Below are 27017 nucleotides of genomic sequence, written 5' to 3' on the forward strand. Positions count from 1 at the left end.
GAGAGATGAGGGCGGAAAAAATGGGTAATAAGAAAAACTGCCAGCAGCACAAAATGGCTGTCGTAATCCGGTTATCCCCTGGGCTCTAAAGATACTGGTGCTCTCCTTAGGAGTCTATCTTTTCTTCTTATGTCAAAACTGTCCTCCATGCACTCAGGTGGATTAAGGAGTCACACTGTAGAAAGAAATTGACAGGTACAGAAAGACCTGGGGGTGAAAAGGAAATGAAAGACGACACAGAGAGGCAGGCCGGGGCGCTCGGGCTGAGGGAGTGTGCCAACGTCCGACAAGAAAAGAATCTATCAGGGCGACTCAATGCTGGAGAAGAAAATGCTGATGTTTCCTACTAATTTACTGTATTGATTAACTGAGTAATTTTGGCAGAGCTGATTAGGCATGTGGTATCTTGGGAGATGACTTTTCTGTCTCTGAATGGCTAAAGTGTTTGACACTGCTCACTGATGCTGCTGCATTAACTGACCTACAGTTGTAGGTTATGTTGCGTTTAATGGCAGCTCCTCAGGAGAGGTCAATATTAAAACTCAGAGTCAGCTGCAGTCTGGATTATAAATTATATACATATCATCTAACAATGCTGAAAAAGACCCAAACAACAGGCTCCACATTATACTGGCTGCTGTAGGAAATGCCATTTTGACCACCTGGATGGCCTCCAGCTGGACTGATTAGTTTTGATAATCACTTAATTGTATTTTTTTAGACAAAATGCCAAACATCACCTCCTTCAAGCCTCTCAGTTGTTAAGATTTACTGTTTTTCTTTGCAAGCAAAACAAAGATGCCACCTTGGGCTTTAGGAAACTGTGATTTCCCCATTTTTTGACAATTTATTGACCAAACAATCAGTCAGTGACGACGATCAGCAGATTAATTGACATCAAAAATAACTATTATCATTGTAAACATGATGATTTTTCTTACATGCCTTACTTGGATTCTAAAAAGTTGGATGAAAAATTGAATCAAATAAATTCAACTGTTGCTGTGTTCATCAGATTTCCTACATTTTGCTGACTTATACTCCAAACTATAACCAGGGCCGTCACTCTCAGAGCCTTAGAGTACCCACAGTCAGACAGAGCAGAGTGGGAAAAACTAATGAGTTATTGACACACAAAGTTGAAGTTTCCAGACTCGGCTGACTGACAGATAACATCTTGAGACAGACTTGATGAGCTGAAGTGTGGACATGTGGTCCACCGCTCCTGTTTTTTGCTCCACGTCACGGTAAACCTGATTTTAGCACATTCCCAGTATGCACACACACTTCCTACATCGAGGACACACTTGAATTCTGTTGGATACCAGTGAACTGGTGACTGGGTTTCTATCTGATTATGTGTAAAGTTCGGATGCACTCGTACTTCAAAATTTGTCATTTCAGCTCCAAATAAATACACTGAAATCCAAAAACTGCATTCAAGCCTAACAAGAGTTTCTGACACTTCTGAGCAGTCCATTAGGAAACATTTCAGGGGTAAAATCCCCCAGATTTTCAGTGCTCTGGGGGGCGGCGGGGGGGATTTCACTAAATCTTGTGCTTATTCTCATGATACTTAGGAAAAGTGAAGCGGTTTTAATAGCTTTCCCTCTGACACATTGATGGTGGAATATGCTTTGGCTCTGTGACAGATAGCTTCAATCCCCAGAGGTTGAGAGAGGGGAGAGAGAGATCTGCTCGTCTCTGCCTGCCAGTACACTTTCATAAGGCCCCATCTAAACTAAATTAATACACTCCCTCCAACATCTGAGGATAAACCTGAGGACCACATTACTGTGGCAGCCCCTATCAGCCAGCTTGTAATACAACCGAGTCAGCAGTCAATAAGATACATTTGCAACCAGGCATTTGTCAGCGACTCCGTGCCACAGAGGCAGGAGATTTAAAATGTCCTGCAGTAAATTAAGTGCTGCTTGAAAAGTGAAAGGTGCCGGCTAAGCAGGCAGCTGCTTACTTTAAATGGCAGACTGGTTAAGAGGGTGATGATGGTGTGGTGATGGAGGGAGGAGGAAACTGAACTGGGGGTGAGAAGTTTTTTTTTTTTTTTTTCTGATCATGGCTCCAGGGCATTTTCCACACTGGAAACTACATTTTATCTCAGAGTGCACAGCTGTGGCATTTAGACTGAACATGATCCGTACACACGATCACGCTACTCCATTTGTGTTTATTCTACACATTACAGGCATTCAACACTGTACTATGACAGTCGGTTATACTGTGGACACAAGCGGAGCTCTGAAGACAATGAGCCACTTGTACACAGATAGGTGGATTAATTATCTAGCTGAAGATTAAAACCGCTGCCAATAATTAGGAAGCAGAGACACTCGGCTCTTGTCCTGATCACTGGGGAGACCTGATTTGCTTTGATTTAGTGAGACACTGAGAGAAATCCGATAGCACTTTCAGGTATAGCGAGGATGACTTCAGATTAGAACAATTCAAAATAAAAAATTTGATTTGTTATATGGGTCCATAATGCATACATATTTTCTTTCTCTTTCGTTCTTTTTACTGTTCTTTTTTTTAGTCATTGTTATGTTGGGTTGTTTGTAGTGGTCGTTTGTTGTTTGTGTTATAGTTACTCTCTACGTCTGTATTAAAGTGTTGAATAATGTGTTTAATTCCTTAAAACCAGGGACAAGGTCTGCAAATTAGCTCCAGCTAGTAGTCCTATGAATAATGCACTGGTTGTATTTTGTGAAATGTGACAATCATCCATGTTAAATAAATAAAATCAAATTAAAAAATCTCTTCTCATGCTTTAAAGATCCTGTTTTAAGTATTTTTGTATCTTTAGGATATTTGCTAAAATGCATGTATTTTCAAAAGCATTCTGTCTGTGTTTTTCTTAGAATTCAGCAGTTAATCAGGATGCGTGTGATGTCATAATGGGACTTCTTAAAGCAACTGCCTTTGTTCATAATGATAACGGCCTGGCCCCAGAACTACTCAGTTAAATTATTGTAAAATATAAGGGCAAAGGAGCCACAACGAGAGAAAAATAAAATAAAGCAGACCATGTTACCTATTCACGCTCAGGTTACCAGTTTCTGCCAGCAAGTTTCTCCTTGTTGTTTGTATAACATAATTTAAGAAAGGAAAGGAAACACGGCCACCGTGAAAGAGGAAATGACACAAGATGTGAAAAGACATGCAAAAAACACGACTGTGCTCCTTTAACTTCATCTATGTCTTCCTCTCTGAGCAATGAGCATCCATTTAAAATGTGGGAATTATCAGCAACTTCCGTTCTCATTCACAGAAGAACAGAAACCCTTTGCCATATTAAGAGGGTGGATAGAGGAAAGAGGCACTTATAAACATATAAAAACTCATACACTCTATAGTATGAATCTGCTCTACAAATGACAGAGCATGGTGCCACTAAGAGGCTTATGAAAATAATGGAAATAGTGTAGCTCCTGTGGTGATGATATGCTTGCGGTAACAGAAAGGGAAAAAGACTGGTATTTACCAAGATATCTCCTGGCCTCGTGTTCAGCAGAGCAGTGGCTGTCCTGAGCCAGACTGGAGGGAGGGGAGCAGAGATGCTGTCACAACAGCAAGCTCAGATAAGCCCCAACTGGGTGAAGACAGAAAGGCTTTAAGTGAGCATATTTTTAAGTAGTCTGATGCTCCTCCTGTGCGAAGCGAGACTGTGCTCAGAAAAAGTAAAGACAGGTGTTTTATACCCAGAACACATGACCGTGTTCATTTGAAAGCATGTTTTTTAGCTCTTGAATATTAGATGATACCTTTTCTCTAACTCAGGTGATGAGGTGATGAGTGAGGAGATGAAAGAGGCCTCAGACCCAGACGACTTCCATGCATGCACTACTTTCCCTTATTCATTGTGTATCTAAATCAGTAGCACCTGGTATTCTGGTAAACTATAGACTGTATAAAGAGTTTAAGGGGGGAACTATACTTGATTGACACAACATCTCTGATATTTGAAAATGATGGCAACTACACAAGAGTTCAAATTTAAATTTAATGAGACTAAATGATCTGCTTAGTGTAGATGAAAAGCCACCTCATGCAGAAAATAACAAATATAGCTAAAATATAAACTATTTACATATTAATAAGGAAACAATAATGGGAATCCCTTCAGTGCAGTACTGCCATAGTCCACATGGATCGGTATTACTATTCTTTACGGACTTTGCCCAGTTACTTGGTCGCGTTTATACATCTATTTTAGCAACAAAACAACTGTACACATTGGCAAGACTACTTAAAGGCGACTCAGTGTGGTGGATACTATGAGGACTGTCACAAAACATGGGCTCGTCCGGGATTTGAACCCGGGACCTCTCGCACCCAAAGCGAGAATCATACCCCTAGACCAACGAGCCACGCTCACGATGTTTGGAGGCTGGTTTTATATACTCAGTTTCCTACTAACCGCGATTTACTACTAACCGCACTCATTTCCAAACAGCACCGAGAAGGAACAGAACCGAACTAACGCTTGGTAACACTTATAACTGCCTAGCAAGCTAACTTTACTTTAGCTTGAAACTAGTTAGCCCTCACTGTCATAGCTTATATTTGCCAAGTTTACTTTAACTAAAAAAATTAAGCTAGCTTAAAATGGCAAACAGCCATGTGTGCAACATTAGCTACTTCAGTTGCAGTAAACCCGTCATGCTTTTAGCCATGCGGGCCTGCAGCAGCTACCAAATCGCTTGTATTTTTAAGATAACATAGCATGTTTAAATTAGATGCAAACGCATAACTTCGCCTACTGCTGTAGACGAAGTTATGTCATAGGTAATAGCTAACGGCCAAAACAAAAAATAAGTTATACTTACCTGTACTTAAAAGTTTAAAACTCGTTAGGCTAGTCACGTATGCATTTTATCTCTATTTAGCCCCATACTGTTAATTTTTAACTGCACTGCAAAAGTGCCTCTATGGTAGATAACATGGAAAAGTGCCCTTCCAGTGGCTGTCAGACATGTACGAATATGAGTTGGTCTCCATCTGTTTCTGAAAGGTTAAATAATGGTTAAAATAGCTGCTTTCCACGCTCAAGGCGGCGATAACTGCTGTAATGGTCTGTAGATGACGCACTGCACAGGGCAAACAAACACACATATATATTCTGACTTTGTCCTGCAGTTACAGTCAAAACTCCAATAGAAAATTGTTGTAGCTAAAATTCAATTTGATTCAAGTTGGGACTCATAAAATGCTGCATGAATGAATTAATGTAACCCTTGTTTAGCCTTTTGCACCTGTGGTAGATTCTCTAGATGTGCTTTTATTTCACAGTTATTCTGATTTAAAATGAGGGGAAGGCCTGACACCTGGTGGACAGATGACACCATTGCAGCTTGTTCGATCACCTGTTCTGTGGGTGTCTCCAGTATAATGATGAACCAATGGTGAGGCTGCTTGATGGCATCATCCAGAACCTGCGTTGTGGTGGAGTGCTCTGACACACGCGTACAAATGCAAAGTTTTCGAAGTTCGCGCTCTTCCAGTCTCTGCCGCTCCTCCATTGAACGCCTTCAACTCAAAGTCATTTTATTCTGGACAGTTTTGGTCAAAGTATGCTTTTTTCTTTTTGTGGCTCGTGATCATAAATAAGGCAAAGTCACAATCAAACCACCATCATGGTCAGGACTCCCTGCTGCAGCATTCTCTCGAGCCTCGCGCTGCCTCCCAGTGGCGAGATCCTTTAGCGGTTGCTAAGGGCGACTGACAACAAACAGCGGAGGCAGCAGTTGGAGAGAACAGGAGACAAACTGCTGCTCGCGGCTGTTGATTGTGAAGCAGGAAACCACCATCACTGTGAATCCTCCTCTCGTTTCTCTGCAGACTTCTTGTTCAGGGCAGGAAAATGTCGAATCTTCTTCATACAGTTTTATCTGAGGTGGGCTGGGACGAGCGCTTTGCGATCCCCGAAGCCAACGCTGAAAACAAGGCTTTGATAGAAGAGGTGAGTGCGGAGGTTACATGAATTTATGACACCAGCACTAATAAAATGTTTGTTGTTTTAATGGTCGCTGATGTGCTGTGAATGAATCTGACGAGGTCAGACTAGTTTCATGTTTGACTTCCTCCAAACAAGCAGCAGTGTTCAGAAATTAGTGAACAAGTCATGTGACAGAGATCAGAGGTTAACCTTTAAAATGTGATTATTACAAAACGTTTACATATTTGTAGAGGTGAACATACTGAATGTATGCATATTAATTATCAAATATTTTCTCTCCATATTTCTGGAGTCATGTTTCTCAGTTGCTTTGCACTGAACTCATGACGTGTTCAGTGATGCATGTTTTTACTTTTGCATTAAGTTGTTTTTCTTGTTGTTTGTTTGCTTTTGGGATTTATAGATTCCAGGTCAAGTGGTGCTTTATCAGAATCTCTTACACAGGCTCACATGAGCTTCATCAGTTACTATTATATTTTATTTTTAGGACCATGTAAATTAAAAAAATGACACTGCACTGATATTGTAGTTACTACACAGTAAACACTGAGACCACGTGGCTCCAACAACAAGCTGTAAAGTTTGATGTCAGTGCAGAAAAGCAACTCATGAAGTGTTCCAGGTAAATCTGTTCATGTGTCATAAAACAAGCGTTCTGCAGGGACTGATGGCCAAACCACAGGAGACAGCTCACAAGAACAAACATGCTGCAGAGTTCATGTTATAGATGTTGTGCTTTTAATCTGATCCCTTCCTCAATAACAGATCCGTAAGAAAGAGATGGAGTTGGTGCAGCTGGAAAACAAACTGGAGAGAAACAAGGATCAAAAGCAGATCATGACCGATCACCTCAAAGATGTTAAACAACAGCTGGAAAACACTGAGGTCGGTGTGTCAGGATACTTTGTTCACTGAGTGTGAGTCAGAGAGCCAGCGTCTCTTCATGGTGTGTTGTTAACTTCTCATTTTGATTTTTCTCCACGTAGGCTCTGTGCAGGGCGAAGGAAAGAGAAGAAGAGCTGGAGAAACATCTCACAGCCCTCGCAGAAAGGGAGACAGGTCGCCTGGCGCAGGAGACTGCAAAGATGGAGAACAACCTTAGATCTTTAGCAGAGAGGAGGAACATGCTAGAGGTCCATACCATCCTCAACATGTTGACCTTAAACACAGAAACAGCTGCAGCTCTTTTTGCCAAAATGTGCCACTTAACTTTTGTCCACGTCCTCAGAACCACATCTTCAAGGCCAAACAGAAGCTGGAGGAGTTTAGGAACCAGATGAACTGGGACCAGCACACCATGGATGCCTTTTTAGAGGAGTCAGCGCGCAAAGACGAGGACACAATGGCCATCATCAAGTACGCCCAGCAAGACGAGCAGAGGATCAAGGTGAGGAGGAAAAGATCCAACAGGCCGTACATCTAATGAGTTTTCAGCAGCAGTTCCATCCAAACTAAACTGCTGACTCATCCTGAGCTAACAGCTAAGCTAACAGCTTCATTATCTCTCCTGATACAGTCGCTCACTCTGGCGATAGAGAAGAAGACACTGGAGGCCAATGAAAAGCACAAAGCACTTGACAAAGAACTGACTGAGACTGTAACTGCACAGGTACTGTAAGAAAATATTCTCACTGTTTTTATGGATGAAAGAGGGAAAAAGTGTCAAGTGACAAACTATTGGCTGGAAGAACTTCACACATTTTATTTTTCTCGTGCAGCAGCAGTGACATTCTTATAATAGCAACTAGAGGCCAAGACCAGCTGGATTTCTCTTAGATTCAGAACAAGAAACTGAGCGCATGATGGACATTTGATGCTTTAGAGAAGGACATTCTGTGTTGTTGAGAGGGAAAAGGAAGAGGAAAAGGTGGTCAATGTGTCGTGTTCGTAGAACAAACTAATTACAGAGATGACATGCTTGTCAGGCAGAGAAAAGCACTTGAACTTATACGTACATTTCCCTCAGGATGTCTGTGACATGTGACAATCTGGCTTCTCTCATTCGTCTGTACATTCGTCATGATTCCACTCAATCATCTGACTTTGTTTTGCTTCAGTATAAATTTACGTGATGTTGTTCTTGAACATCACTCCCATGTAAAATGTGTGACGCCTTTAAGCCACACACTGTCTACGGGAAAACAATCTTCCTCTGCTTTCCAACAGCTTGCTTTGGATAAAACTACAGAGAATCTGCAGCAGGCCCACGTGGAGACGCAGCAGCTCATCCACCAATGGGAAAACACCATCAAGCAGATGAAGCAGCGAGATGCTGAGATGCAGCAGTGCGCGCTGGTAAAGTCTGTGACCTCCTGCTGATGAAAGACGTGCTGACTCTAAAGTATATAAACTCGTGCACATAAAAGCCAACAGAACGTGAACAGAAGTGTTTGTGTTCCTGTCTTGTCCCTTCATCCATCCAGCAACTCGCCCAAGCCAACCAGACCATTAGGGAAAGGAATGCCGCCCTGACGGAGAGGAAGCACCTGCTGGAGACTCAGAGGAACAACAACAAGGAAACTGAGAGGAAGATAAGCACAGCCAACCGACAGGCCGTGAAGCTGCGGCAGCATTTGAAGGAGCAGGAGGAAAACTGCAGCGGGCTGCAGGATGAGGTCGGCTTCCCAAAGCATGGACAGCTTTGAGCTACCACTAACTAATATTTTCAGTCATTGGCAGAGCGGAGTGAACTGACTCTCATGTGTCTCACAGCTGGAGAGTTGCAAAGGTACACGAGACAGAGCGACCTCTGATGTCCAGTCTGTGATGGCTCACATGTCCAGAATGAAGAAAGACATCCAGGATAACAATAAGAAGTCAGTGAGATCTTACAGCACGTGTGTGTTTCTAAATTACCACTCTAGCTTCAGCACACAAGCTCTGTCTGTGTATGTGTGTGTGTTGTAGGCTTGAGGAGGCCAGAGCCTACAATGTGGCCCTGGAGGAGAAGCTGAAAGCTGTGACTCAGACGGCCCTCAGTGAGGAGGAGAGAGCTGCACAGATGGACCAGTTCCTCAAGGATGAGGAGCTGACAATCAAGGTCAGCAGCCCGACAGTCCTGAACCTCGTCCTGTTCATTTGCTGTGGAGGCAGCTGGAAGGGAAGGGAGCACATGCTGATTACTGTTTTTGCTGAAAGCAACTACTGACAGAAACTACTGAATGTTGGTGTTTCTGTGAATTAAAAGCTGCACTGAGCAACATCAGGCTTTTATAGTTTCAGACAGTGAAAAAAGTGATTGGTGGAGGTTGTTTGGGCTGTATGTGTCCTAACGGGAAGAACTGCAGGCACTGTACAAACAGTAAACACATAGAAATTAGACTAGTGACAGTGCATTAAGGATACAGCACCATATATTCTACTACCATTATTATGGGAAGCATGATAACTAATTGAATCATTATAGATCATTTCATCATGCCAGGCTGATATGAATCTATCTAAGACCTCCAGTTTCATTGTCCCCCCACACTGCACTAATAAAGATGTTGTTCTTCAGGAATCAGTGTTAGATATGTCAAAGCTCAAAGCGACACAGCTCTTTGCTGTGATACGACTGTGTGACCCTGTTCTGCCGTTGCTTTGCTGTAGGAGTTGGATGTCCAGCTGCGTGACTGCAGGGAGGAGCTTTTTCATCGTAAAGAACATTTGCAGGCCCTGAAGACAAAGGAGAAGGATTCTATTGCCCAGGTTTCAAGCAGTAAAGCCACCATCAAAAGCCTGAACAGCCAGCTCAGAAAACTGGAGCAGGAATTACTAAGACAGCAGAAGACCATGAGTACACAGGCACGCGACCAGAAAACACACACAGACGTGACCCTCTACAATCACACTGTCCCAACTTTGTGTGAGACTCATTTTCCTTTCACCTTCCTGCTCTTTGTAGGACTACCAGATCTTCTGCCTGGATACAAAACTGGCACGGCTGCAAGATGACAGTCACTCAAATGAAAAGCAAATGCTGGACATGAAGATCGCTGAGCTGACTGAAGCCATGGAGGAGAAGAAGAGGACAGCCGACATGCTCACCAAGACGCTCAGAGAGTCTGAGGTCAGTCTGATTGTGTTTTCCTCACCGCCTGTTCTGCACGTCTCACACACTGAACCAGTGACATAAATCCAGCTCACTCGAGTCTTTGTCTCTGACAGGATGACGTTCGCTCTTTGAGGAAAGAGATGGAGAAGTCAAAAGCTCAAAAGAGAGATCTGACCAACAAGGTGGAGGAGCTCATGCTGCTCCGTAACACCAATGAAAAGGAGCTGAAGAGACTCAGGCTGAGGAAACAGGTAACGAGCTGATGTCACAGCAGGTATCAGGAAATGATCCTCATCACAGGAAGTTTATTTCAAGGTCCTGTTTTTGATTCTGGCAGTTACTTTTATTATCAATCAATCTTTCACTTCTTCTTTCAATAGATGAAGAGTTTAGCTTGTAGATGGCAGTAAATAGTTAAAACTGTGCTGTCGCAGTTTCCCAGAGCCAAAGGTGACCTGACCGACAGTCCAACACTCAAATATTGAGTTTACAAAGATAGAAAACAGGGAAAAGCGGATGTTTGCATTTTTAGTCGTGTTCCTCATCAGGACAACATGGTGGAGCACAACATCATGAAGATGGAGGTGAAGCGTATGAGGGACCTGCTGTACAACAAGGCGGACAGCATGCTGTCGCTGGAGAAGAGGAAGCTGGAGCTGCAGAAAGCCATGAAGGAGAGGGAGGATGAGATCAAGGTCTACAGAGAAATGCTCAACCAGCAGCTGAAGATCAGCGAGCAGGAGAGACAGAGACTCAGGTGAAATCCCCAGTTTGACTTTCCTGTGAGGTCAAACAGGAAAACTTCGCTCTCACTGGTGTTTCATGTCATACTTGTATGTTTCTAACATAAAGGAGGGTCAATACCGAGCTACATCACATCTGTTCAGACTAGTTTTACAGGAAAAGATCCCTTAATTGTAGCGACTGATTCTGTCTCAGCGCTGAACTGAATGACAAACTGTCCAAGATCGACATGATGAAGAAACGCTTTGAGGTCTTGATGCTTTCAATGGCGGCTCCTGAGGGGGACGAGGAGAAATCACAGGCGTACTACATCACAAAGGTAAGAGGCCTTTAAACACAGCGTCATGTTACACGCAGAGTCTGTTGAAGCTGAACAAGGTTAGATTAGTTCCTGCAGTGCACAGCAGCACATCGACTCACTGCTGTGTGCTTTTCATCAGGCTGCACAAGAGAAAGAGGAGCTGAAGCGGAAGGGAGACGGTCTGGATGCTAAAATCCGCAAGATGGAGCTGGAAAATCGAGCTCTGGAGAACACCATTCAGCTGTTCAACAACAGCAACTCAGCGTTTCGCAAATCGCTCAACAAAGCAAATGAATCCAGTACGTTCGAGCAGGTGGACTGAGCGAGAGCAAACCTCAGCAGCTGCACTCTCATCAGAGATCGTCAGCAGGAAGTTTTCTGACTTCCGTGTTTTTTCTCTTCCTCTGCTGGAATCAACAGAGCAGCTGTCAGTGATCACAAAGTGATCGGACTGTTCTTGTTTCAGGTCCAGAGTATGAGGAAAAACTGAAGCTGGAGGAGCAGCTGAGGGCGGCTGAAGAGACACTGAAACATAAGAAAAGACAGATCCAAGAGCTCCAACAGGACGTACAGGTGAGTCCTATTCACAGCCGAGTGCTGAGCTGTTAGTTCCTCAGTGCCAAACATCTCCTCCTCCATCAGTGACAGACTGCAGCACATTAACTTTTGGAAAACATGCCCCAACATCTAACCAGCTGAAGTCTCTCGTCAAACAAATTTTATCTTTATTCCTCATTAGCGTGATGGTCGACCTGCTGACTATCATAATATTTAAGAGCATGAAGTAAAAAATCTGAATTACCACTTCATCGCTGTGTTCACTCGTCCTCCATTCTTGTTTTCTGTCTCTCCTCATCAGCAGCACAGAGTAGCTTGTTGTATTATTTAGTTACTGCAAGAATATCATGAGGTCGTATATAAACTCTGTGTGTGTGTGTGTGTGTGTGTGTGTGTGTGTGTGTGTGTGTGTGTGTGTGTGTGTGTGTGTGTGTGCTGCTCTCCATTTCAGGACATGAACAATACCTCAGAGAGTCTGCTGCAAGAAGAGCAGGTGGAGAAAGAGAAGATGGAGCACAAACAGTCGCTCATCAGTAAACTGAAGAAAGAAATCGCTTCCCAGCGAGAGAAGATTGACAGAGCCACAAAGCAGGTTTGACGTCTCCTTTCCCACTTTTTCTCAACACGTTCAACGTCATATATCCAGAGCAGTGCAGGTAACCTGGAACACAAACATGAATTAGCAGCTGTCATGTTTTCTTTTTGTGTCGTCCTGCTGTTTGTTAGAGCTCTAAGCTGATCAAAGAGATCCGCTCAGCCAAAAACACCAAGACGGAGACTTTTGAGGAGAAAGACATTAAGCTGAGGGAGTTGAAGGAATTCAACAAGAGTGTGGACAAGATGCTGAATGAGGCCATGGAGGACAAAGCTGACCTCAGATCAGTGTTGGAGAGATACTTCCTGCAGGTATGAAACAATGAAAACTGCATATTTTATAATCAGAGGATTCGTTGAGCATGACGTCGTGACAGGCTGTGCTTACTGTCACTTCTGAAGTGGTTTAAGATGAAATATGAAGGATCTGCAGTGCTAAAAGCAGGTTTCCTAAACGTTTTGGTCTCTTTTTCTGCTGTTCCTTTCAGGCCAATCTGTCTCTTCCATCTCCGTCTTCCACTCCTTGCAGTAACCGGAGCTCCAAGACAAACTCCGCCCGCAGCTCCGCCTCTCTCAGGTCAGACTTCATGATAAAACCTTTTCTCCACAGAGGGTGGTCGTCCAGGTTAGAGAAATAATGAGCGCTTGCTGTCAGATGGCCATCAGTTTGAACGATTGCACTGATTCTAAAGTGATTGAAAACTGCTCTTCTGTCAATATAAGCTGCGGTTGCCCTGAGATGCTCCACGCTCTGAATCTGTATCTTTATGGTGTCGTTCCGTCTCTGTACTGCAGGTCTCCTGCGTCCTCAGCCAGCAGCAGCCCCAGGGCCTCTGCACTTCACTCCACCGTCCTGAAGACTGTGGAGCTGGGCTTGGACCTGACTGTTGCCTCCCCTCCTCTCACCACCTCCAGACGTTCCAGCTCTGTGAGCAGCAGCAGCAGCAGCAGCAGCAGCAGGAAGTTAAAGAACCCGTAGTGTGCTGCTCTTCTGTCTGATGGCTGATTCATCATCGTTCTGTATTTACTCATGTGGATGAAGAACAGTTAGCAGCTCTGCCAGCAGGAGGCAGCTCAGCTGTAGTTCCACAGAATTACTGTTTCCTCACATACAATTCTGAAATGTGTTGAAGAGGTTCAGGATAGTTTGGGAGTGGTGTCCTTCTAAAAAGTCTGTTATTGTTAATATTATTCTACTTTCTGCTTAAAATTTGTTACTTGTAGCCTTTATTCTGTGAAGTTATTGTATTTATTCATGTAAGTCTAATGGAGCCTAAAGGAAGATCACAAAAAAGAGAGCATGTGCCCACAATCTGAGTGACAGACAACAGTTTGACAAAAATATGATTGAATTTGTTTCTTTTAATGCTTTTTTTTTTGGTCTTAAAAATGTAACATCAACTCAATAAAAAGTAGCAGAAAAGTCTTTTTTTTGGGGTGTTTTAAGCTGAACTAAAACTTTATTTAAAGGCAAAGATCACACTTTTACTCTTTCCTTACATAGATGATCTTTGGATTTTTAATATTTATATGACCATATTTGTATTTTATTCCACCTTTGAAGACTATTTTAATGCCCTTGTTTGTGTTATTGTTACTACAGCTGCAAAGTCAAGGAGCCAGAACCAAAGATTTTTTCACTCTTATAGTTGTATAACTGAGAAGTAACAATAAGGAAACTGAATCTTGAATCATTTGAATCTTGTCTTTACAGGGTGGGAAATTATGTTCACCTGCTGCGGACAATTCTTCGAGGAACTGTTCTGTATTGTTATACTGTATTGTTGCTCATTGCCACGCCCTGTGAATATTGGTGTCGCTTCCTGAAACAGAACAAAAGTAGCCCGAGGCTCTGCGGGAACACCTTCTCACGGCAGGTTTCACTCCTCTTCAACATGCTGCTGCTGTTGCTGTTTGCTGGATGTTTGGTCTCATGTTCAGCACAGACAAGTGAGTACACTGACAGGAATCGTTGGAAAATTTATGGGAGATCCTTTTAAATGTATGGACTCCAAATAAATTCATCATGAAAGTGTGGCATAATTTATTTGATGTTTCTGCAGCTTCCTTTGTCTCCTCTGCCACGGGGACGTCACACCCAGTCCAGGCAGCATCAGTCCTGCCGTCTCCTGATTCAACAGACAATGGTAAGGGCATTTTAAGATTGCAGAATGTAATTCGGCTTGAAGTTTAACATGATTTGAATGATACTGAATTTCTTTTTATATGTCACACAGTTGTGGCAATCCTTCAGACAGCTGTTCAGTCCTATTGGGAGCTCAATGAAACAACAATTGCTCCAGTCCTGCACCAGGTGACTCACTGACCTCATTCACTGTCTTTACATTCATGACTGTTCAGGGTCTAATACCCAATTCTGTCTTTTATTTCTGTGATAAAACATACATGCTCTCTGTTGTAATGTGTGCAGCACACAATCTGGTAACATACTGTGATTCTTGGACACAGACCTGAATATGATGACTTTTAAATTGTTTGCGTCTTTCAGCTCTACAGCATGATCCAGCGTCTACAACCAGATCTGGACTTCAATCTGACAATAAAGAACATCACCAGAGTCTGAAACCTCAACTCCCAAGTTTCTCTGTGTTTGCTCACTTGTTGCGGGGGAGCTACACTTGAAAAAAATATGACTTTTGAAAACTTTGTTTTTCTAATTACCCCTCAAAAGGAAACTTGTGAACTGAATTGGAGAGTTGCTGTAATTTGGTTGTCTGTTTCTAGATCTTTGGGCTCCAGCTAAAAGTCTCTCTGCAGCTTGAACATGGCAATGGAGTGACATCGGAGTGAGAGCTGTGACATGAGAAATGTAGCAAGATAATCCAAATGACACCTTTTACATGCAATACCTCTATTTAAAAAGCCATAAACGTAAAGACATGTTCCCTCTTAAATGTCACAGAATAAACAGTTTAAGGATCATCTCATTGTAAATACAATGATATATATAAAATAACAACACTTTGCATTTATCGTAATATAAATACAAGATTTCCAGTAATTATATATTTAATCATCTCTTAATCACCAAAAGTTATGTGTGTCAACATTCTATCAAGACACTTTCACCATACACACGTGACTGCTGAGTTGTTGTAAAGTCATTCAAAGCCATGAATAAATAAATCCGCAGCCTCATAATCTGACTGAATTGTCATTTCATTTCACAATTTGGAGATGTGAGCCGTGATTCAGAGGTGATAAAAGGCTAATAAATCAGTTGAAAGAAGAAGAGAAAACACTAATGGAGCTATTTGGTAGCTCAACAAGTCAGAGTCCAGATGATTAAACTAATAACAGACAGGTGGCGACATGAGTAAAACAGGCAGGAAGGCCGACAAGAAACACCAACCATGAGGGGAAAACACACTGGTGAAACTAATCCACAATCACAAGGGCAGGAAGGAGACAAAGGCACCACGACGCATGAGGAGGAGCTCTTTCAATGTAGAACAAGAGACAACTAAAATATAAAGGACACTCACAGAAACAGTGACTGACAAACTAAAGGTTATTATAAGTGACAGTACTACCAGTTTCAGTGGAAACATTGCTGAAGTTCCACTTTCAGCCACTAGAGGGAGGAACATCAACTGGAGATGAAGACTTTAAAAACCGCACTGCTCATCCTGCTCACATTATGCCCATTAACACCCAATATTTAAAACCAAGTATAGGACATGAAATAACATTTTCGTGGTCGCAGTCATGGTAGTGTATCGTGCTCCATGACAAATGCTGTTTGAGTGAAGCTGAATCAATGTCATGGTATAACATAAAGTGTGAGTGTGAGAACAGATAATCTCCAGTGTGGTGTCAGCTATAGTTCAATATATGATTAGTTACTACACGCCTTGCACCTTCTTCACATTGCTTTTAGTGTCCAGCATAGGTCAGGTTGAACAAACACACTTCAACAAACACAATCCTACATTTCCCATGATGCAACCAATAACATTTGTTCATTAGACCTCCCCCGCCTGTGTTGGGGTTTCGCCATGCTCCCACTTTATGACACAGCTTTTCTCAGAAAAGTTGAGGTCAGCATTATTTTAGTAGACTTGACAAGGCTCCTGCAGCGGCCACAGGAGCCTCCCAGGTTTTACAACACTCCCTCCAGGCATCTGAAGTCTGTTACATTATCTTCAGCAATCAGTTCACATGAACATGCAAAGCGTGGAAAGTGAGTTGCTTGCATATATCCATGTAGCAAAAGGCATGTAAATCTAGAAGGTGGGTCCATGTCTTTTTGCTGAAGACTTCTTCTATTTCTGATTCTGCTTTTCTGGTCACTGATTATAGAAAGTTTGTTCCAGTGCTTGAATTAGACACAAGCTCCAGCATCTGACCTGTCTGCCAACAAAGAACAACCTCTAACTCAGAACATTTTTGGGAAAGTTCATCAGATTGAACGAGATTTCTTAGAAGAAAGCTTGATTTAATTGATTGAATGTATGTCTGTGTTAGGAAGGTGGCACCATATAAATCTTAACAGTGTCTCAACTACGCATAAGAACGGGGGCACTTTTTGAAATGAACCCACTGAGACTTGTCATGTGACTCAGCAGTTCCTCTCAGTTCTAAAGAGCGATTTTAGCATCTTTCAGCTCATTGTTTCAGCGTAATGACCATGGCCTAACTATTTTGGTCCCATCTCACTGCTCTCATGTTGCTTTTGGCTGCAGCAGCAGCAGCAGCAGCAGCAGCAGCAGCAGCAGCAGCAGCCAGCTGTTTAAGCTGAGTAGGTGAGTAGCTGGTAAAAGTGGCAGACCAAAACCAGAGCAAAAAGGAAAGTGAATACTGGTCTAACATTGATCAGGTGGATGCCAACACAATTGCAAATGAATGTTAATGTTGCTTTCTAACATCCTCATCACGTCGCATCAATTCAAAGGTCATTTCTGCTGCCCCCAGTTAGCCAAAAAATCTGTTGCTGTTCACGTTACTGTGTTTTACTCAAGCTCCATGTCATGATTTTCAAGCTGACCTCAGTGGAATGCAATGGCTGCAGACGATATGAAATCAATGGAAAAACTTCTGATATGCTTTGAAAACTATTCTACCATATATCAAATGCTTACACAATTCATAGTAAGGGGTTAAAACATACACAGTTACTGGTCCCTCAGTGTAAATGACTTGAACTAACAATATTGAAATAGCTGAGTCCAGCTGAGTCAAATTGCTGTCTCTGTGCGCGCCTTCTTCTGAATTGAAGCTTCAGTTTCCTCCACTCTTTCATGCTGTGGTCCGTCTTAATCAATCATGTTGTCCTGTCCTCCTTTCCAGTTTTCCACATGACCCGTGATGTGCTGCCCTTTTAAAGGCGTCGAGGCAGAGTGAGCCAACATTCAGAGGACGGCCACACATTTGGACACAGGCCCGATCGGCTTGCCTTCACTATGGACCTGAGATTCCTGTTTATCACTTCAGCTCTCCTTCTGGGAGCCAGGCTCACCATCTCACTGGCAGACCTCTCCTCACAATGCAAAGTCAAATGGTAATGTAGATTTTTCGGGGAGTATTGGTCCACACTGATATCGAGAGTGAATGAAGAGATTTAATAGATTTGTGTTGAATCAAACTGTATACGAGGGCACTTGTGTAGCCAATTCTCTATTTTTCCAAAAGCATAAATCTATTTCATTTGATTATTAATGTCCAGGCTTCTGCTGTTAATATTCACAGAGCAGATGCTACATCATGTGACCAGCTAGATATGGATAATGCTGTTTTAGGTTGCATGACATCCAGTGTACTAACCCAATACACGGTATTTACCTAAGAATTCAAAAGTCTGTGCAGCCTCATTTCTCATGCATGTTATCTTGGACATGGGTAGACTACAGGACTCACAGGACTCACATTGGTCACGCATGTGAAGAGAAACAAAGTACTGATAATCTGATATGCAAAGTTCATCCTTCCTGAATCATATTTTCCGGCTCAAACACGACATGACCTTTAACTTAATAAGACAGCAACGAATCTAACATGGACTCTTGTGCTCTGCAGGCTGTTTGGTATCTCGTGCCAAGATGTCAATGTAAAGCTGGTGAGCCAGATCAAGTCCTGGCAGATCAGGCCAGACTGTCAATACACAGGAGAGAGGTGCTCCTATGAGGTCAGAAACATCTCAGTCAACTAATAATTTGTTTAGTCATAATAAATAATTAATTTGCAGTCAAATAATGCACAGAGATAATACACATATTATAAATATCTCAAATAAACAGTGTACATTGTGCTTACTTTAAAGGTCTTAAGTGCAATAGTGTCTGTAGAAGGTGATCTAACAACTCAAATATAATCAAATATACTTTTTTCTGTCTGGGTAAGACTTTACTTTAAACCTGTATTTAGCGTTTTGTATTTTTTATAACGGTTGTAAGTAGATATACTTCATTCAGTCTTCATACTTAATAAACACTTTCATCTGTGTACATCTACGTGATAGTGTGTTATACACCATTTATTAGATCTTTATATAGTTGGCGTAAAAGCTAAACAGGATCCTTAAAACAATTTAAAGAAATAAAGTAATTTCTCTGCATATGACACAATGTTCACCAGAAACAATAACAATAAGATAGATGCAAAGTGGATGCTGGGCTTTATGGTCAGTCGTACCTGATGCACAGTAGAAAATATCCTCATTTCCATTATGAACAAACTGAGCTTGAAATGTGCAGCATGCAGTGTTTCCTGTCAGACTGGACTGAATTTGAAATGTGCTGCAGCTTGTGGTGGCAGATCCTTACCTGATCACAGCCACGCACACGTCTCCAGCAACCAAAAAAGTGATCAACCTTCAGTTTCTTCTGGAGCAGTCCACCATCTGCAAAGTGACTGTAAGTGCGTTTTTATTCCTGGATGAGTAAACAGACTGGTGCAGCTCATGCTACAACTGTTCAGTTCCAAGCACCTGCTGGACTCACAGCAAACTCTGTTCAAGACCACAGGCTTCTTTTCTGGTGCTTCATGAAAAATGTCCATCTGCTGCTGTTTCTGATGTGCAGGGAGAGGTGGGATCTGACTTATCCAAAGATCCATCTGAAGACAGCACAAACTACTGCAGCCTCCAGAACCTGATGGACGGTAAGTGTTTAGCTCAGGGAAGAACTATAATGTCAGTGTTTTAGTCTATAAGAAGCCATGATGATGCGTATAATGCGTGTCTTTCTCTTTTCAGGAAGTGACCTGATCAGTGCTGAGGGATACAAACAGTTCAGCAACAAGTGGATCTGTCCTGGGTTTGATACCGCCAACTGCACCTTGGCATAGATGGAGAAAACTGATGTGTTTTTTCCTCAGTTTCATTCCTATGTGCATCATCAGATGAAAAAAAAAATGCAATATTGCTATTTAAAATGATTTAAACGAACTAGTATTTACCCTGAAGCCAGGTATTTGTTTTAAGTGTTTGTTTTAAATGCAAATGGTCTGAAACTGCAGGATGCTTTAACAGCACAGAGACCTCCCCTGAACAATACTTAACCACCTCATTTGTTTTTAGAATAAATCAATAAAAACTGAAAATACATCTTTTTATAAGACTTGTTCATTCAGCAACCTCATGATGAACGGTGAAAACAAGTCAATGACGGATGTCATTTGTTTTAATCCCATTTAAAACAGATTCAGCTGAACTGGAAAAGTGGAGGGGGAAGTTTTACCTTTAATTTAAAAGGATGTCGTATATATAATTAAAACACAAATAAATGCAACATTTTTCTTTTCTTTTTTAAAAAAAAATAATTTATGGCAAATTACATCTGTCTTATACTGCACTAAAGATACTTTTGAGTTCTCCCAACTTTTAGCCGTGTTTGTGCTGTTTCCGTAGAGGTGCAGGAAACGTCCACGTGCTATAAATAGTCACTTGAGTACTGCTACGTTATCATTTGTCAGCATGTTACTGTAGCTGGCATGTGTAGGACTGACAATGATAAAACAGCTCCGCTTGGTGGAGAAGCTGCAGCCTGCTCAAGGCGAATGAGTGAGTATGTGAGGGAGTTATAACCCAGATGCAGGAAATGTTTTGCCTGCACTGAAATAACAAGTTGGTTCACTCATATGACTCAGTCCCTGCAGACAAACCACAGATCTCTCAGATCAGTCACATGATCCAGTGTAATATCTGTGAGGTGTGGTGAGGTTTGCTCAAACCTTCATTAAAATGGTCAAACTAAAGTCTTATTTAACAGCAACAATGGTGAAATACACTTAAGGTGATTGTGAAGTTATATTAATCAAACATAATATGTGAACAAAGAAGGCACTTAACCTAAACTGTTTCACAGTGACACAGATCAGGAACCAGTCCTAGAATATTGGCTGAAAGTGACAATTTTATGGTTAATGTACTTCTGCAAATTGAGGACGATCACATGATTGAATTCTAACATCACTATTATTTGATCTATTCTTTTGAACAATGTCAGACAAAAAAAAAAAAGAAAAAAAAATCAGCTCACATCTTCACACAAGTCTAAAAACTGAAATGTGAGCTCAGTGCTTTTTCAGCAGTTTTATTCAATCCCGTCCTTGATCTCTGTAGAAAAGTATATTTTCAGAAGAAAGCAACATTTTGCAGTTTCTCAAGAGGCTTGCTCCTTTGTGGGGAGTCATTTCAGATGTCAGGCCTTTTTCTTAACTTGGCCTGGCAGAAGTAATCCTCACAAATGTTGCGAGCCCGCTCTTGGCCGCTCTGTCCATGAAAGGCCGTGTTTTTCTGCGTTTGGGGAGCGTGAACGTTGACGTGGGTAAAACTTAGGCTTCCGGCAGAGAGCTGGCGACTGAACGGCAGGGTTCGTCTGCAGCTCACTGCGCTTTACCACCAACCGGTGCTTCTGTCTCGGTGTCAAACTCGGTCAGGCAGCAGTAGAGCAGCATCTGGGTGAATCTGGTGGCACAGGCTGCAGGAGGAAAAGAGGTGAGAGGAGGGACGACATGGGAGGGGTGGGAAAAGACAGAGGGAGTGGAGAGGTCACTTGCAGCTCACTTAATGCTGTATATTGAAATCACTTACTCTTCACATGTTTCAACACAGTGCAGTAATTAACTGATATCACACAGCCTGTTCATGCATTTTCTTTACATGAACATTTGAGGCTAAAACTTACCATTTAACTTCCTTATGAATTTGGGCCTCCTCTCCTCAGGGAGGTAAATGGCCACATAGTAGACCGGCACCCCGGACAGTGCAATGCCAATCCCTATGAGAGAGTTGATGGTGTCTCCATACAGAGGGACGATGACTAAGAACAGGCTGCACACACAGTAGATGAAGGGGAAGAACAAGGTCAGCTGTGGAGAGAAAAAGACACAAATACTTGGTTTGTAATATATCTTGTGTGTTTACATGCAGATGGTTGAAGCCACTGCATAAACCATGGAAACTGTGTTATCATGTTCAGAATCAGAGTTCATGACAGTCTCACTAAACTTCCTCCTGAGTCTCCGTAACTTTGAGTGAAAGCCAATACAGAGAGTCAAATTTCTCTGTTTATTCAACGCAAAAAGGTCACTGAGGTTGGGCTGGTGAAACGTCAGCTGAGGAGGATAAAGACAAAGCTTCTTCCCTCAGGCCATCAGGATGTTGAACTCACTGTGGGTGTATGTGAACTCCATGCATGTTTGCAATCATATACACACAGCATTTTGTTGTTTAATTTGCCTTACAACCATGACATACATATTTTTCATATTTTCATATACTGCACCTGTATATGTTGTTTCCATTTTGTATTTTAACTCTTTTTCTAATTATTATTCTTTATTGCACACAAGCCTTTTGCTGCATAGCCTTAAGAGTAAGCCTGAATTTCTTTACACACATCTGATGAGCATGTGTGAGCAAATATTTCATATATCTGTGTTTTTGTGATCATAACATATATATACTGTCATCTGCTCTACACATCTATTTCAAGTCTGGCTTCTATCATGTTTTTCCTTATCTGTTCCTTATCTAAAGAGACAGAGGTGTCCTGCACAGATTGTAAAACCCAAATTGTATATTGGGCTATATACGTGTGAGTAGGCACATATACACTATGTGCTGTATGCATGTAATAATATTCAGCAGGATCTGAACAGTAACAAAAGCAGCACCTTCACAGGCCTGTGTCTGTCTGGCTGAGTGATGCGCAGGTAGATGAGGCCGGCCACAGACAGACCCACATAGAGCCAGTAACTGAAGCTGAAATAGTTGATGAGCTGGAACACGTCCTCCACACACAGGAAGATCAGACCCATTAACCCCTGCAGCCAAACAGCACAATCAAATCAAAAGTCACATCAGAACATGGACTCATACTCAGTATGTAAGGTTTCATGCACATTGTTTCTTTGTTTACGTGTATGCATGTAAGGAATCTGATGTTGATTTGTATTCGAGATTAATATGAATGGTCCTCACATTGAACAGCAGAGCAGGTATGGGTGTGTAGCGCTCCAGGTGAATCAGACTCAGACTGTTAGGGAGGTGGCCCTCTCTGGCCCCGACAAAAAACAGGCTGCAGGAACAACAAAGATGGCAAGTTATTGGCAAGATGCTCAGTGTGATCTGAGCCAATAATAATGTCAGTATCTGTTCAGTATTTCCTGTTTACCGCGAGGCAGCGATGATGGAAGCATTAAGTCCTCCATAGCAGGACATCGCCACTGAAACAGGGATGATCCATTTGAACGGCCCCAGGACTGCATTCCCAAATGTCTGTGGTCAGATTAACATGGTTTATTACAATCCATAGTCTGGATGAAAAAGCCTTATCAGATATGTTTCCACAAGAGCCTATCAGAGCCTCATACTGTTATATCATTCACGTTTCACTGACATCATGCAAGCAACTTCCACTAGTTGCTGAAGCCAGAGTTCAAAATGTCTGGAGTTGAGTGAGACTATACTTAGCATCAGAGGGATTTATCTCTCTCAGGTGACTGCTGGTGTCTTACCACAGCGACGGCATCACTGGCCAACAGAGACGGCATGTCCAGAACCACATAGTATGCCACATTGGTTAGCAGATAGATGATGGTCACTATGGGCATGGAAATGGCAATGGCCAGGGGCAGATTCCTACAATGACACAGAGGGCGGTTTCTGACTCACTGAAAACCTGCAGTAAACAGATTATAGAGTCCATGTTTCTCATGCTGTATCATTACAGCTGGACTAGTTCTGTCAAATTCACCAAAACAAAGCAAAGAAAAAAGGAATGAAAATCAGTAAGAAGTGTATCTGGCTCTGCAGCAGCACATCTCATAAAAGTCTTCTGAACAGACTGCAATGAACTGCAATAACTGATATATTGGCCACTTGGGAGCAGCGGAAGTTGTAAACAGCTTGAGTGGAAAAACAAACAAAGATGGTTTTGGTGAGTTTTATTTATTTATTTTTTTTGAGTTTGAATTAAAGCAGTCTTATACTGGGAAAGCAATTGAACCTGTCATAGTTCTGTAAAAGAGATAAACTTGAATTTGGACTACTTGAGGTATAAAGTGGTACTACCAGGCAGGACAGGCCAGGGCTAGCTGGTTAGCATGCTAACTTCAATAGATATCTGCAGCACAATACACAGATGTCTTTAACATATTGTCAGAACTGTTGCCTCTTTTTTAATCATTATTAATTATTAAAATAAAATCCTTATAAATTTTATTTTTTTAGTGTTTTAAACTAAAATCCTGGTCAAATCTTGTTGTAGACCATATGAACATGTGATAATTCTCTTTGGGTACACCACTGCATTAATCCTACATTGTCTTTTTGTGTGTTACCTGTCTGGATTCTGAATCTCCTCAGTGACAAAGTTGAGTGTGTCCCAACCGGAGTAGGAGAACAGAGCCGAATAGAGAGCCAAAGCTATGGCTCCAGGATCTGTAGAGGAGCCTTCAAATGAGCTCTCGAAACTCTTAGTTTCTCCTACAGAAAGAGAAATCAAAGTTTAAAGCACGTTGTGTTTTTATTTGTCATGTTTTCTGTGACGCATTCATAATTTTCTGTAATCCTACCAGAAGAAAGTTTCAGGATTCCTACAATGATGATGAGGCAGAGCGCCATGAGTTTGGTGTAAGTGAAGACGTCCTGGACCAGAGTCCCCCACTTAACATAGGCACAGTTGATGAAGATGAGCATACCTGGACAAAGCAGAGGAATGAGGCAATGAATGAATCTCCCTTTGCATGATTGGGATGTTAATTCGAACAAACAGGGCCTAATACAGGGTTGGGTTGTGTTTGTACAGCAGAATGAAGAATGCTACCACCATGCTCAAGATTGCTGACTGTCTCCTTTGTGTCAGGTGTACCACATTAAGTGTGAAACAGAAACAAAACTCACTTCTTGGTTGGTGACTCACGACTCAAAGCATTGCTGCTCTCTAACCTAAATACCACTTCTGCTAACAACATTCTTCACAGCACAAAGCTGGGCTGTAAACCATGGTGGTATTTTTACAGGACTGGACTGGCTTTCTAACTATAGCTGATGGCAGGTCCACACACACACACACACACACACACACACACACACACACACACACACACACACACACACACACACACACACACAGGGTGAATAGATAGCTAAACATGTGCTAGGGCTATAATACCACTTGTTTTTTCCTTTGTCATCCTTGATGAGCAGAACACTTATGACTGCTTCACAGCAAAAGCCACCCTGCTAAAGCTTTTTATTTTATCCTTATCTGAATTGAGGGTTTAAGGATGGAGGGCACAGCCCCTTTGATGCGAGTGAGATGAAATTGATAACAGTAACTGGAATACATGCATGCCTCTTTCTTGTGAATCGCTTGTGTGTGTGAAGGCTTTGAATCCACTGCAGGAGTGGCGGACCCTGCCGCTAACAATGAAAACTATGAGAAAGAGATGTAATTACAGAATATAAATAAATGAACAGACTATGCTGACTACATAGTTTCAGAAAAAAAAAAAAAGAGAAAGTTTGATTTAATGAAAATCTAAAGGATTGTAACTTTAAGGGTACTTTGCTGCCTGCAGCTCACTAGTCAAAGTGCTTCTTGGGGTGACTGAGGGCAGTTGAGTTGGCATCAGGTACTGGTGTGAGGCCAAAGTGGGCATCAGAGGGAAAATTTCAAACACTAGATGGCAATAAAGTCAGATTTCCCTTCTTGTCATACAGACTTGTCCTAGCACATGTATAGAAAAAATAACACAACCTAGAGTGTACAGATTCAAATTTAAAATTTCAATTTCTCAAAGTCTGATTCTTGCAATCTGTTTTTCTGGGTAATAATACGCTAAAGCTCATCTCACACACACATACACGAACAGAGGAGTGTTTCTTACAGAGGCAGGCAGCAGCAATAAGCCGGACAGAATCATAAGGCGCCTGGCAGGTGGGGTAGAAAGTCTCTACCAGATAGTTGGCGAAGGTCAGTGATATCACAGCCTGGCTGGCCGGCTCGATCAGCAGTATGGATGTCCACAGACGGATGAAAGCCAGAAAGCCTCCAAACGACTCCAGGATGTAGGCGTAGCTGGCTCCAGACTTGGTGATGGTGGTGCCGAGCTCTGCGTAGCACAAAGCCCCAAACACTGAGAAGACGCCTCCAACAGCCCAAATTAGCAAAGACAGCCCGTAGGAGCCACTGTGCATGAGCACACCCTTCGGCGAGACAAAGATCCCAGAGCCAATCATGTTGCCAACAATGAGGCAGATTCCATTCACGAGGGAGATTTCTCTCTTCATCTGCATTTTCTCTCCTTTCCCATCGTTTGGAGCCTTTAAGTCCTCATCAGACGGAGCCCGTGAACTCGGGCATATCGTCTGTGACAAGACTCCCATCTTCTGCCTCAGATCCCCCATGAGTGCAGTGCTGAGGTGGCAATGACAGGGCAAGTATTAAAGGGGTTTGTTCCCGTATAACAGTCAAAACACAGTGTTAGTCCATATAAATATGACACGCTTTTCTTAAATATACTTTTTCTTTCTTGTCTAATTACACATTTCAAGATTGGAACATAAAAACTGAATAGCTACCAATGTCCAGCATACAAGAGGAAAAGGTCATGCACGTGGCCAAATCTCCCAGTAACACATTCCTCCATAGTCCACTCTTTAAGCATCAAGACAGGAGCAAAACATACATAAGGTGTAGTAATCCATGGCTCAAAAGGCAAACGTGTCAAAATTGGTTAACTTACTTTATTTGCTTATTTCCTGAAGATCAGCAAGTGTATTTGTTCCTCTGAACATGTAGAGACTCCCTCAGGTCAGCGCTGCTCTTCTAAAGGAGGCAGTGAGACATTGGTGAGATCACATCTGAGTGGTAGCAACAGGACGGTCGATGTTGCAATCCCTGCAGCCCAGCACAACCACAAAGAGTGTTTTTCCAGCACCAGGCGAACCGCACTCTCGTGTTCCCCCCTGTGCTATTTTAGACAAGCAGACCTCGTTCCTGCCCCCAGAGAGCCATCAACAGTTGAGAGAGAGGGAGCCAAGTTGCTTCAGGGTGAACAGACAGGATACAGTCAGTAGATTGTATGAGAGCATACCATGATGTGTAGTGTCATTAAACATTTTGAGCAGCTGTGATTGGGCCAAAAGCTGCTTCTCGACCAGGAGCAGATCAGGAGACAATGGGCCTCCTCCACCCCTGCTACACAGGAGCAAGACACCCTGACCAACAGAGACACAAACAACTCTTTGCATCTCTTTTTGTTTTTCTGTGTTGTTGTTGTTGTTTTTTTTGTGTGTGATAATTTTGCATATTTTGTGGTTGTTTTGTGGTTATTTT

General features: G+C 42.3%; 3 protein-coding genes and 1 non-coding gene across 4 annotated transcripts; 2 read left to right on the forward strand and 2 right to left on the reverse strand.

The window, feature by feature from the left end:
• Positions 1–4316: 4316 nt before the first annotated feature.
• Positions 4317–4388, reverse strand: trnap-ugg (transfer RNA proline (anticodon UGG)). Its single transcript has one exon. It is a non-coding gene; the product is annotated as a tRNA-Pro (tRNA).
• Positions 4389–5728: 1340 nt separating this feature from the next.
• LOC139339207 (coiled-coil domain-containing protein 39-like) lies at positions 5729–15370 on the forward strand. Its single transcript, XM_070974713.1, has 23 exons — positions 5729–5980; positions 6743–6862; positions 6964–7110; positions 7206–7364; positions 7494–7586; positions 8144–8272; positions 8401–8592; positions 8690–8793; positions 8885–9017; positions 9569–9763; positions 9864–10028; positions 10127–10264; positions 10562–10770; positions 10953–11076; positions 11198–11357; positions 11525–11631; positions 12068–12208; positions 12343–12522; positions 12699–12787; positions 13006–14160; positions 14274–14357; positions 14448–14524; positions 14720–15370. The coding sequence occupies exons 1-20, from the start codon at positions 5882–5884 to the stop codon at positions 13187–13189; spliced, it is 2868 nt and encodes a 955-aa protein (XP_070830814.1). The 5' UTR covers positions 5729–5881; the 3' UTR covers positions 13190–14160; positions 14274–14357; positions 14448–14524; positions 14720–15370.
• Positions 15371–17633: 2263 nt separating this feature from the next.
• LOC139338815 (uncharacterized) lies at positions 17634–19605 on the forward strand. Its single transcript, XM_070974087.1, has 5 exons — positions 17634–17731; positions 18247–18355; positions 18972–19082; positions 19251–19329; positions 19424–19605. The coding sequence occupies exons 1-5, from the start codon at positions 17634–17636 to the stop codon at positions 19513–19515; spliced, it is 489 nt and encodes a 162-aa protein (XP_070830188.1). The 3' UTR covers positions 19516–19605.
• A 1172-nt stretch (positions 19606–20777) lies between these two features.
• Positions 20778–26086, reverse strand: LOC139338786 (Y+L amino acid transporter 2-like). Its single transcript, XM_070974055.1, has 9 exons — positions 25567–26086; positions 24250–24375; positions 24016–24160; positions 23191–23314; positions 22848–22951; positions 22655–22751; positions 22348–22497; positions 21357–21540; positions 20778–21149 (listed from the first exon to the last, which is right to left on the reverse strand). Exons 1-9 carry the CDS (start codon positions 26084–26086, stop codon positions 21055–21057), a joined length of 1545 nt encoding a protein of 514 aa, XP_070830156.1. The 3' UTR covers positions 20778–21054.
• Between the last annotated feature and the right edge of the window lie 931 nt (positions 26087–27017).

Source organism: Chaetodon trifascialis, chromosome 11 (assembly GCF_039877785.1).
Source record: "Chaetodon trifascialis isolate fChaTrf1 chromosome 11, fChaTrf1.hap1, whole genome shotgun sequence".
Lineage (NCBI taxonomy): Eukaryota > Metazoa > Chordata > Actinopteri > Chaetodontiformes > Chaetodontidae > Chaetodon > Chaetodon trifascialis.